The sequence below is a fragment of the Cheilinus undulatus genome, linkage group 15 (genome assembly GCF_018320785.1).
Source record: "Cheilinus undulatus linkage group 15, ASM1832078v1, whole genome shotgun sequence".
In the NCBI taxonomy this organism is placed as follows: Eukaryota; Metazoa; Chordata; class Actinopteri; order Labriformes; family Labridae; genus Cheilinus; species Cheilinus undulatus.
Genome location: NC_054879.1, coordinates 17,796,125 through 17,809,352, shown reverse-complemented (window position 1 = coordinate 17,809,352; position 13,228 = coordinate 17,796,125). Strand labels below are relative to the sequence as shown.

Sequence of the window (13,228 nt, the reverse complement as noted above, 5' to 3'; positions counted from 1 at the left end):
TTTAGTTAACCGACAATTTTCAATGTAACCCTTCCTTTTCTTTATATTCCACTTCACAGCTGGAAACTCGGCTGGCTTTTCCTTTTGGCTCTTCTTGCTCCCTACTTCTCCTTCCCCCCTTGCCCTCTTCAACTTCTCTGTTCTTCCTGTCCCAACCCCCACTCCCTTTTATCCAACTCACGTTGGAAACACACCAAATGCAGCAGGGCCACCAAAGGAACCTCCTACAACCTCATACAATTTTGTCTGTGGTTAGATCGATCATGCTGTCAATCCAGATTACCGCATCTTAAGTTGCTGATGCTTTTATTCCTTCAGTGATATAGATCAAGTTAAGGAGATGCGTGCGTTTCTTAGCAATGAAAATCTTAAATCTGGTAACAATCACAGGTACTTGTTGAGTTGGGGCGGTAGAGAAGCTGGATTCTATTAAGGTTTCGTTAAAGGCTGCTCTTTCTCAACTGAGCTGTTAACATGTTCTGCACAGAGTGACTGTGAGTTTACAGGTTCTGTGGAGGGCTCAACTTCACAGCGCCTTTTTGAGTGTAAGAATGTGTTGATTGTCTGGAAAAAGACACAGAAATACGCTGTTATCACCAAATGGATTAATTGCGATACAACTTTCTTCTTTAGGAAGTAAAGACCAATCAAGAACGATTCCTGTAGGAAAACAAATGCTCGGATTGGCTGAGGCGCGGCTCGGTTTCAAGGCGCCCTGCGCTCTGACGAAGGGTCTTGTGAATGAAGGGGGCGCCTAGAAACCGGTGGAATCTGTACTGAGTAAGGAGAGCAACTCTCTGGTCTTCCAGCCGCGCAGCATGTGAACTGACGCTCGATGTGAAGTCAAGTCGAAAACGATGGAAATGTAGCATTTTGTAGCTCCCGGAGTTTTCTGTTTTGCTCGAATGCAGCAACGCTTGAATGCTGACCGTAAAAAGAAGAGTTCGGGATCGTTTTTCTCTGACGAATGGGACCGTAAGTGTTTTCACCGGACTGGGAGTGAGAATGGACTGCTTGGAGTCACTTACAAAGACCATGAAGAAGTCATGACACAGCGGACGTTCAACTTCGTTTTTTCTTAGTAAAAGAGACCAGATACGACAAGGGTCTCGTCGTCGTGTTTAGCTAAAGCAACAAAAGAAGAGTTGCGGCATTTTGTGAAGCTTTTTTTGTTACTTTTGACCGTTTTCAACTCGCCCTACTTGGATCAAAGTTTTTCTTTCCCTCCCCCCTCCTCCTCAACTATGGCGTCGGCCAGGTCCACCACTGGCTCTGTGTTACTGCGGATCATGTGGCTGCTGTGCGGGTTGTCCTTGCCCGGTTCTGCTCAGCATTACAACAGTGAGAGTGGAATATCTGTTCCAGAACACGGATTTTGTCAGCCCATCTCTATTCCCCTTTGCACCGACATCGCCTACAACCAGACCATCATGCCTAACCTACTGGGCCACACAAACCAGGAGGACGCCGGCCTCGAGGTACACCAGTTCTACCCCCTTGTGAAAGTCCAGTGCTCTGCCGATCTAAAGTTCTTTCTCTGTTCAATGTATGCGCCGGTCTGCACAGTGCTGGAGCAGGCCATACCCCCTTGTCGGTCACTGTGTGAGCGTGCAAGGCAAGGATGCGAAGCCTTGATGAATAAATTTGGCTTCCAGTGGCCGGAGCGGCTTCGGTGTGAGGCTTTCCCTGTCCACGGAGCTGGTGAGATCTGTGTCGGTCAGAACACATCCGAGCCCAGCAGTCCGGTCTCATCGTCTTCTCCGTATGCACCCGGCCCCGTGACCCTCCCCCCAAACATTGGCCCACCAAACCCACGCCCGGCTCAGAACAACCCGTACCCCCAGTTCTCCTGCCCTCTACAACTGGAGGTCCCTCCCTATCTGGGCTACCGTTTCATGGGTGTCAAAGACTGTGGAGCACCATGTGAGCCCACCAAACCCACTGGGATAATGTATTTCAGGGAGGATGAAGTGAAATTCGGCCGACTGTGGGTTGGGATCTGGTCCATCTTATGCTGTGTGAGCACACTGTTCACGGTCCTGACCTATTTAGTGGACATGAGGCGGTTCAGATACCCCGAGAGACCCATTATCTTCTTATCAGGGTGTTACTTTATGGTTGCAGTAGCTTACGCTGCAGGATTTTTCTTGGAGGACAAAGTTGTCTGCGTGGATAAATTCAAGGATGATGGCTACAGGACTGTGGCTCAGGGTACTAAAAAGGAGGGCTGCACAATCCTGTTCATGGTGCTGTACTTTTTTGGCATGGCCAGCTCCATCTGGTGGGTGATTTTGTCTCTGACTTGGTTCCTCTCTGCCGGGATGAAATGGGGCCATGAGGCAATAGAAGCTAACTCTCAGTACTTTCACCTAGCTGCATGGGCTGTCCCAGCCATTAAAACCATCACCATTCTTGCCATGGGTCAAGTGGATGGCGACGTACTGACAGGGGTTTGTTTCGTTGGGATTTTTAACGTGGACTCACTTCGTGGCTTCGTCCTGGCTCCGCTTTTTGTCTACCTGTTCATCGGTACTTCCTTCCTCCTTGCTGGCTTTGTGTCCCTCTTTCGGATCCGCACCATCATGAAGCACGACGGCACCAAGACGGAGAAACTAGAGAAGCTGATGGTGCGCATCGGCGTGTTCAGCGTGCTTTACACGGTACCGGCCACTATAGTGATCGCCTGCTACTTTTACGAGCAGGCCTTCAGGGAGCACTGGGAGCGGACCTGGCACATGCAAACCTGCAAGCGGTTTGCGGTTCCTTGTCCGGTTCACAACTTCGCCCCAATGACCCCGGACTTTACAGTGTTCATGATCAAATACCTGATGACCATGATAGTCGGGATCACGTCGGGTTTCTGGGTCTGGTCTGGGAAAACTCTTCAATCGTGGCGCAGGTTCTACAAGCGCCTTAGCAACGGTAACCACGGAGAGACAACCGTCTGAAGTTCAAAGGATAAAAAGGTACAAAGCCACGGAGTTTTGGGTACAAAAACCTTGTAAACGAGGTCTATAGCTTTCATTTTTTAAATCATCATGGACATCTTTTTTTAGTTGGATTTTGAAAAAAATAATTCTGGTTGTGACAGCATTTCAGACTTTGGACTAACAACTGAATTCTTTAATTCAGTCTTGGACTGCCCACACTTCTTGCTTTTTCATTTGTGGGTAAAAAAAAATGGTATGAATTGCCATACTGGCTCAGGACTGAAAAGCCAACGCTGGTGATGTTAATTTGTTACTTTTGATATGAAACTGCCTACATTTATTCTTTAATACTATACTTTGAATGTACTTCCATTCACTTCTTGTAAGAACCTCTGTGGGTGGGGTGGGGATGAAATGGTGCATATGACACTGCTGCAGCAAAAAAAAAAAAAGTCCCTGACTGTTGATTCCTTTTGTAAGGGTCACCAAGAATATACATTTAACTTTAGGTTACTCTGGTTTTCACTAAATACTTCAATAGTGTTCCAGTTGCAGTAACAGTCTCATCTATTAGCAATAATTAATGGCTCCTGTGCCGAGCTGATACCCAGAAAAGGATTTTTTTTAAATTTCAGATTGCTCCTTTATTGAATGCTCTCTCCAAAGGTGAATGAAGTTGATTTTTGGTTTGCACAGCCATCCTACAAACAAGTGAAACTTTTTGATTCAACACAAAATGACCTGTTTTAACAGTGAGGCCACACACACACACTCATAGACCCTCTCTGCATTGAAGAACAGCCGCTCATTGTTTGTCTCTGTGTGTGGTCCCTAAAATGTTGGATCCCTCATCAAAAAGACACTCAGGCTTTTGAGACATCCACTGCACCGTTTCAAGGATCCAGATTTAATCCACGTAGGATGAAGGTGGTTGTTTGGGATTGTTAAAGTTATTTTATCCTGTAGAGAGATGACTGTACACTTTAATGCCTGTATTCTACTACCCTTTCATTTCACTTTGTTTTTCAAAGCGGACTGAACATTTTAAAGTTTGTAATTTTTATGTTTCTAGATACATGGTTTGTGTGTTATGTTCTAAATCATGAAAAATCAGGAAGAAGGTTAAAGGTCATGTCTGAGTAAGGTTATTTTACTTTGAGAGAGTAGAGGGCAGACTATGCAGTATAAAGTAAAGGTGGAGTGTCTTATCTAGGATCTAGTACCGAACACTATAACAAAAATTGTGCTTCTTTGTAAAAATGAACATTTTCTTATCTGTTGTTACAGAGTACAATTGTTTCATATAATTGAGAATGGTTTTATAAAACACTTTTTAAAAGTTAAGGACTGTTACCCAAGTTCTTCTGTGTTTACAGCTGCATAACCCCAAATGTTGCAACATGCTTGTCATCTTAAACATGAGAAGTTCTGTGGCATTACTGTAAAGTATGCACTCGTTTAAGTTAGAAAACACTACATTTACATAACCGTTTAATTCTCATTCTCATCCAGTGCTGCTTCTTGCCAAATGATTGATATACTGTGTTCTCTGTGCAGATCTTCTGTGGAAAGCTGGGTTAACAATGTAGCAATTTAGCAGAAGACAGCATCTGATTGGCTTAATAATAATGAAAACAAAGGCAGTTTTCTCTTCTTGTATTACCTTTAAATGAAAAATCCAAACAGCCTGCTGCAATGGGAAAACAACACATAATGACCCTCCAAACATAGTGTATTTGTAATGGTTACTGTTGAAGGTGGTGCACACAATTCCTTAAAACACTCTATCCACTAAATATGATAGAAAGCTGTCCACACAGTTTAAAGGAATGTCCATTTTCAACGCTATTACACAATGTACCTTAACCTTGGTGCTAATTAGTCTGTAGGACAGAGTTTGCAGAACTCTACTACCCATGATTCATCCCTATTTCATTACGTTTATCCCTAGCATCATTGTTGAAGGTCTTCCAGGACTAAGGAATGGCATTGTCAGCAATGGCAGACTGACATGCTTGTCTTGTAAAACGTTTTAGTCAGGAATATAAGTGTGCTTTTATCGGAATATATGCAACCCAGCAAGTAAACACAACCTGTTTATAAGACTTTGTATTTATGGGTATATTCATTTTGTCTCTACTTTTTTATGAGATAAACCTGTTGTATGTGTACAGTTTGAATAAAAGCAATAAGGTTTGTAAATGTGTTGATCCCAGAGGTTTGTTTTCACGATCTTTTGAGCATTTTAAGCTTCACAGTGAATTATTCACCTTGGTATTGGTAGTTGACAAAACATTCCCAAAACTTGGAGGAAGTGAACATAGAAGTCAGATTATTGTGTCAACATATGCTCTGTGTTTATTGTAAATAGATAGCAGTTAAGGTTAAAGCAGGGGTCCCCTGCATATCACATGGCTTAAAAATGCTGTTAACACCATGTTGCTCAAATTTGTGCCTTCGGGCTTTCACTTACTCCTTAACACTTATTGTTAGTCAATGAAAACACTTGACACATGACTTTTATAGAACCAAGGCAGCATTGTGACTGATTAACAGGACCAACAAGTAAACAAGTCCAGCAATCCTCAAATGTTCCTGACAATAACTAGATAGCCTTTACTTATGGATGAAGTGAAATAGACGGGGTCAGATTTCTGCCTTAATCTAAGAGGTGAAAGTTTGTATTTTATTTAACTACAATAAAATTAGCCCTTCTTCTCTTTTTGGTCTGTTCTCTCTGGAGACGTTCTCTAGAACCATTTCAGTGCCAGTCAGAGCTAAATCACTTTAATTCTTTAACTTGACTGTTGAGGTGATGCTATTAAATTTTACAGTTTATAACTGGGTGGCACATGTTGGCACATTTGCAAATATGTCAATATAAATATAAGCCCAACACATCTGCTCAAATACCGTCCCAGCATTTATGAACACAGGGTTTTAGTTTCTAAAACTGTAGCGCCTCTTGCAGACAGGCATCTAAAACTACATTATTGGTAATATAGAATGATATAGAAGATATCTGTTGAACATGATCAGAGAGAACCAATGAAATTGAAAACCAGTGGTTCTCAACTGGTGGGTCGAGAGCAAAAGGTGGGTCTAATAAAACAGTGGCAAAAAGTCTTTGAAGTGCTTAAGGCATCAGTGGACATGCATCTTTACATTTACTCTGTTTTACTAATTGAATTAATAATTCTTCTAGATTTGTTGATAATGTGCAAAAACTGGGGTGTAAAATATGTTATTGCGGTCCTGTCTCTATTTTTTTGTCATATATTTTCTTCCATCAAAGATCCAAGCTGCCACATTTTCACTGAATAGACATGCATTGTATAGAATTTTTGGAAATTTGTATGGCGATTTGTCATTTAAGACACAGTAGTGTCCTGAAGTTAGACCAGCTGAGAACCAGTGTGCTTAACAACACAGCAGGGAGGATCAAGGTTATTATAGTTAACTAAAACTAACTAAATAAATAAAACTACAATTTCAAAATAATTTTAGTTAACTGAAACTAAATGAAAACTAAGCTTTACCAAAAAACGAAAACTAACTAAAACTGTATAGTGCGCTTACAAAATAAATTAATAGTGAATAAAATTAAAGAGAAAATATCCTTAGTTTTATTCTTTGACACATCCATACTGACTGACACCTACATCTAAGTCTGGGGAGTCTAAAATTGTCTGAACTGATTGGTTAAAACTTCACACAATGGTAGTTTGATGTCTGGAGTTGTATTCAAACATCTTAAATAAAATGATAAGTGAAGAGTAGCCTGTTTGAATATATTTTTAAAAATGTATGATGTTCACTCATATATCTGAAAAAACTAAAACTAACACTAAAACTAAAAAAAAAAACTAAACTAAAATGAATCATTTTTGCAAAAATAAAAACCAAACTAAAAAACCAGCTGAAAAAAAAAAACAATTAAAACTAAATTGAAATTGCAGACAGAAAATGAAAAAAAAAAAAAAAAAATTAAATTAAACTAATGAAAAATCCAAAACTAATATAACCTTGGTGAAGATGAGTAAAAACTCATTTTGTAAGAATATGTTCTCTTACTATGAGACCAACGATCAAAAGCAGCTTAACTTTCAATCCTGAAATCCCAGAATTTTAGGAACCAACAGCCCTTTTCACATTAAGATTCCACTCCAGTGCCATTAGAAAGTTCAGTTGTCCGTCTGCCTGTAAACAATGTCGTATTAAGCTACATTTAAAAAGGCAAAATTTGCCTTAAAATATCAGCTCCATGATGACCTAAAACTATCCTGAAAAGTCAAGGGCGTGTGTGTGAAGGGCTTTGGTGCCAAGAGTGGGATTTTGCATAGTATCACTCCTTACGAAGCATAGATCATTTTAATTCAGTTCATGCTTTTCTACGTCAAAACCTGCATCAGTAGAGAACATTGGGCTATCTGCTTTGACAGTGTATCAGCTGTGTTATTTAATCTGTGACATAAAGTCTCATGTTTTTCCCCTCCATTTATTAAATGAACAACAAACTTACCAAAAGAAATATTTATGTTGACATGTAATGGATTGGAATGTGGTCATTTTGCAGTCTCCATTATTTCATGCTAACTTTTGGGAACGTAAACTTTTGTTTAGTATAGTAAATGCTTGTGTGAACTTGAGGATCAGTCTAAAAGGCAGAGGAGATAAAGTAGGCCTTGCTGTAAGTAAGATTTTAGTGAGGCCTGACTGGTCAGTGGGCTACGCTGATTATTCTGGACCTGTAGCTAAAGATGCACATTGCTGTGGAAAGAGATCAATTTAAATGTTGAATGCTTGAGGATGTTAAGATTTTGAGCAGCTTGGATCTTTGTGAATTTTTCTATATTTCACAATAACTGAAGGAGGGGAGGTAATGGATGGCAGGGCTTTTCAGAAACCCCGGTGCTTTTGATTTTTTTTGTGGAAACCAAGTGAATCTATAACTCAGCAAACAAGTGCACAGGTAAACAGAGCTCCACAACACACTTTATGTAGGAAAAGAGAATGGACTTGGTAAATACAGAACAACTTTGGAAAGTGTGGTGCTTATATGTATCCTTCTTGTCAAGTCAGACATGTAATATTTGAATTTAAACCCACTTCATATACAGACATACTCAGCTTTAAAACAACAACAATAGTGATTACAGTTACTTTCTATCAAATATAAACGCTTTACATGAGTTTTTTATCTTGGGTAGCTTGAATCCATACATAAATGGAGTGATAATCGGCTGGCAGATGAGGAGATACACAGATAAAATAATGCGTAATTTATCAGGTATTTGGGCAATTTGAAGTCTAGAATCGAAAAAATGAAAAATGCAGCCAAGAAACATGTTTGACAGTGAAAAAATCTGTGGTGTACAGGTAGTTACAGCTTTTTGCTTGTTCTCTCTTGAAGTATTCAAACAAACAGCCAAAATCTTTATGTAAGAGATTGAAGTGAGACCAAATGGGATGGCAATAGTTGCCAAGGCAAAAAGCAGGTCAGAAATGTTGTTAAATACTGAAACAGAGCATGCAAGTCGGATCACTAAGTGGAAATCACAAAACACTTTGTTGATGACATTTCCACAGAATTTCAAACGGAAGGTGAACGAAAACGTGAATATCAAACTCAGGAAGGAATAAATCCATATCATCAGAATGATCATGAAGACTCTCCCTGTGTTCAAAATCACATTGTAGCGTAAAGGGCAGCAGATGGCGACATATCTATCATAGGCCATGGCTGCCAGATTACAAAACTCAACAGATGCAGATATGTAGAGATAAGACACCTGTAGAAAACACCATGGCAGAGTCACTTCATGGGTGTCTGAAAACATCTGTGTGAGCATGAGAGGGTATACCGAAGTGCTACCAGCTATTTCATTCACAAATAGATTACAGAGTAGTATATACATTGGCTCATGCAATCGCCTGTCAACATATATAACCACAATAAGAACAGTGTTTGCTGCCAATATGGAGAGATACCAGAACAGCATTATGCTGAAATACAAGTATTTTAACTCTCCAATGTTACCGTAGGCAGCCAGTACAAAAGACCAAATCTCAGTGGAATTCTCCATTTCTTATGAGGTTTAACTGCCACAAGGTGGAACAAGTAATGTCTTACTAATATAGCTATAGGTGTCTGTGTGCGTAAAGCCCCTGTCTAGTATTTTACCTACATTTCTTTGGGTGGAGAGGTGGACAGTCAGACAGACGAGATGTTTTCTTGGCTGCTATTTGGAAAAAAAAAAAAAGAACAAATCAGAAATATAGAACCAAATTATAATACAATGATTTGTTATTTTAGTTGCATGTGTTCCATGGAGTTATTTTTCAACAAATCAGCTAAATTTTTAAAGATGCATATTACTGCAACCATATAGCAACACATAAACAAGTATGTCTTACTACATGATTATAGAGCAAAGGTGAATGGCCTATGGTTATTTAGAAAAATGGCAAAAATATAGATATAAGCAATTAAAAACCAACATGAAATTTGTACAGTTAATGAACATGAATTAAAATTTGCATATTTAAAATATTACCAAAGAGCTGTTATATCTCAGACATATGAAAGATGGCTGTTCTGACCTCCCATCTGATCAAGGTAATGCCTTTCCTGGACTTTATGCCTCAACCTGTCTCCACCCTAAAGGCTAACGGCATCATAAATGTTAAACGTGAGTTAACACTGTGTATTAGTACTTGGAAGCCCCAAATGGGATAAAGGGGAGGGATGAGACACACTCCTATTACATCACAGGCTATTTTTAGAAAAGAAAAGAAAAGAAAAGAAAAGAAAAGAAAAGAAAAGAAAAGAAGAAAAGAGAAGAAAAGAAAGGAAAAGAAGTCCCTTCAAACATATTTTCAGTAGTCAGGAGGGCAATGTCTAACCTGTTGCTGTTGATTTCGCTGCAGAGAACAATGAAATATCTCAGACCACAATGCAATTAATTCATACAACATATATCTACTTAATATATATGATATATAATATAATATACTCTCATTTATCTACACTTAGTACCTCATAATGACTAGGTAAAGCAGAATTTTAGATTTTTTTTTGCAAATTAATTAAAAACTGAACTATCACATTAACATAAGTATTCAGAGCCTGTGCCCGTAGCTGGGTTTTTAGCACTTACAGCACCTATTTTCAAATCAAAACTAATGTAGTCCAGCGATCTAAACACCCAAAGCAGAGACCGGCCTCAACATCAGCTGTTTTTGTCACTGCGCTAAAAGCGCTTTCAGTTAAAGGTCACATATTATGCAAAAATCCTTTTATTTAGGCTTTTCTAACAAAAATGTGTGCCCCTGGCCTGTCCAGACTCCCCCCAAGAATCAGAATCAATGAATGAATGGATGGATGGATGGATGGATGGATGTCTTCATGTTGTCCGTGTAATATTTGCTTGAAATACAAAAAATAAGAAGCACACATCTATTTTCAAACAATGTTGCAGATTCTACCGAGGGAAGAGGGAATAATTTTTTGTAACCTAACAACAGGAAGAATGAGGTTGCAGCTAAAAAAGTTGGACACAGGCCCTTGCTCAATACTATGTTGGAGCACTTTTTGCAGCTATCACTGCCTCGAGTCTTCTTGAATATGACACAACAAGCTTTGCACAGCTAGTTTAGGGGAATTTCTGCCATTTTTTTTTTTTTTTTTGCATCTCCTCTCTAGCTCAGTCAGGTTGGATAGGGACCGTTGTTGACAGCCATTTTCAGGTCTCTCCAGACATATTTAAAAGGGTTTAAGTCAGAGCTCTGAATGGGCCACTTTAGGACATTCACAGAGTTGTCCCTAAGTCACTCTTGTGCTGTCTTGGCTGTGTGCTGCATGTTGGCAGGTGAACCTCTGGCCCAGTCTTAGGTCCCGAGCACTGTGGAACAGGTTTTCGTTGAGGATACAGTATCTCTGTACTTTGCTCCAGTCAGCTTTCCCTCAACCCTGACAAGTCTCCAGGTCCCTGCTGCTGAAAAACACCTCGACAGCAACGATGCTGCCACCAGCATGTTTCACTGTTGAGATGGTATTGGGCAGTGATGCTTGGTTTCATCCAGACATAATGTTTAGAATTGAGGCCAAAAAGTTCAGTCTCAGTTTCATCAGACCAGAAAACCTTGTTTCTTACAGTCTGAGAGTCGTTTAGCTATTTTTGCATATTCGAAGCAGTGTGTTTTGCACCAAGGGGAGGCTTTCCACAACCCACTCTGCCATAAAGTCCAGATGGGTGGAAGGCTGCAGTGATGGCTGACCTGGAACTTTGTCCCATGTTGTGTTTCCAAATGCCAGATCTGAATGCCATGTGAATGAGTTACTTGAAAGCAGTTACACCTACTGTCCACTAGATGACACACTGACGCTATGTATAGCAAGTGATACAGCTAAGGTAAACAGACAGAAGAAGAATGTATGCCTGGTTAAGAGTGACATACTTGAGCTAAGAGCTGCAACTTAATAAAGTTACTAAACTGTTCATCGCCCCCCTTGCCTGACTCACCAACACAACATCTCATCTCCACACAGGATCTCTGGAGCTCAGTCAGGGTAACCATTGGGTTCTTTGTCACCCAGGCCCATCGCCCCCAGTTGTCAGTGCCAGACCAGTGCATAGAGAGATCCAGAAATATCTTAGGCTGTATTTATTTAAGTTTACCAGAATTAAACTTTTTATGGGTGAAATAAACACTACAACCCAGCCTCAACCTGCTGTAACACCTCAACTGATTTTAATCTTTGATTTTTTAAGCTTCATTCAACAATTGGTTTGTTTACCTTGAGGTCAAAATTACTTATTTTTGCACATTATCATTGCATCTTTTAATATCATTTCATTTAAAGTTTCTTGTGTGTTTCAGACCATACTCGTCACCCATTTAAATTTGCTGTACAGTGTGAGTTTTATTTATTTTTAAACTAGTTTTCAAAATTATTATTCTTAAAAAATAAATGTATTTTTAGTTTTTGTAATTGCACTTATGTATCAGCTCATTCTAAAGCTCTAATAATGGGCTTTTAAAATACAAAGCGTTTTTCAATTGCTTGATATTATACTGATATTATCAAATTAGCATAGTTATTCTGCACTTCTTACTCTTGGAGTGGACTGCACATATATCACTAATGACTAGTATAATATGTATGTATTTTAAAGTATTAATAATGTAAAACTTTTTTTTTTGGCTATTCTATTGTAATACAATTTAATAAAAATATTTTGTATGTAGACTTAGATATATTAATTTGTTTCAAAATAACACACTTTGTATACACTTCGTTTAGTACGTTTAAAATATGTAAGTACAGCCAAAGTTACACAAACTTAAAGAGTAGCCAAACCCAAGGCTTTCAGCTGAAATTAACAAAAGTGCAGGTACTTGTGTTGGACCCTAGGGGGTGTTGTCCATATATTTATGGATATAGCGACATCAGTCATACATGAGAGTAAATGAGGTGTAATGATGGTTCACCCTGATACAATATTCACATTTCAAGCTTTCACATTTGCTGTCTAATCTATAGTTAAAGGCTGTCTAACATTTTAACATGTTGGAGTGCATCCTTTCACCAGAGCACATGACACATTTTGGTGCAGACTTAGCTCATCTATTTGGGTAATGTTTTATGACTTTCTTAAGGCACAAAACAAAACAAAGGCAGAAAATGAGGGTGACATTTTCATTTTTTTCATTCCAGAGCCTTGTGTAAGAAATGCGCCCCCCCCCCCAAAAAAAGAGAGAGATAGCAGGAATATCCTGACTTGTAGCTTTTATTGTGTAAGATCCAAATGACTTTCTAATTTCTATTCTGTTATTTACAAAAGGTAAGTTAACTATAACATGTTATACACCACCAGAAAGCTCTGATTCTCAGGATTCTTGCCATTTTAACTACTACAGCAGCAACAGTCAGTGCATTTGTGAGACAACAAACAAACAAACAATAATAAAGGTGACACGGCTCAGCATTAGAAGCTCTCCTGTTCTCTCCTGATCATAATATTCCATGAAAAACAGTCCTGTTGCATCAAAAAGAGTCCACACAATCTAAATCTGGTCAAATATTCAACCCAAAAACATGATTATATCTATAAAGATCAATAGGAGCTGATAGGAGTTTTTTGGCTCATTTCACCTGGAATTCCAAGTGTTTTTTAATCTGAGTGCAACTTTTGGTCATATGCTACATCGAATCATTTTGTATTTCATGCAAAGATAAAAACAACACAAGGAACCCTGAAATTGTGAATTAATATAATTAGTATTATTTTCAA

The 13,228-nt window shown here is 39.0% G+C and overlaps 2 protein-coding genes across 2 annotated transcripts; one reads left to right on the top strand and one right to left on the bottom strand.

The window, feature by feature from the left end:
- Window positions 1–772: 772 nt before the first annotated feature.
- fzd7a (frizzled class receptor 7a) lies at window positions 773–4,274 on the top strand. The gene has a single exon (XM_041806933.1). It carries the CDS (start codon window positions 1,245–1,247, stop codon window positions 2,946–2,948), a length of 1,704 nt encoding a protein of 567 aa, XP_041662867.1. The 5' UTR covers window positions 773–1,244; the 3' UTR covers window positions 2,949–4,274.
- A 3,815-nt stretch (window positions 4,275–8,089) lies between these two features.
- LOC121522944 (putative gustatory receptor clone PTE03) lies at window positions 8,090–9,016 on the bottom strand. The gene has a single exon (XM_041807642.1). The coding sequence runs from the start codon at window positions 9,014–9,016 to the stop codon at window positions 8,090–8,092; it is 927 nt and encodes a 308-aa protein (XP_041663576.1).
- Window positions 9,017–13,228: the final 4,212 nt, after the last annotated feature.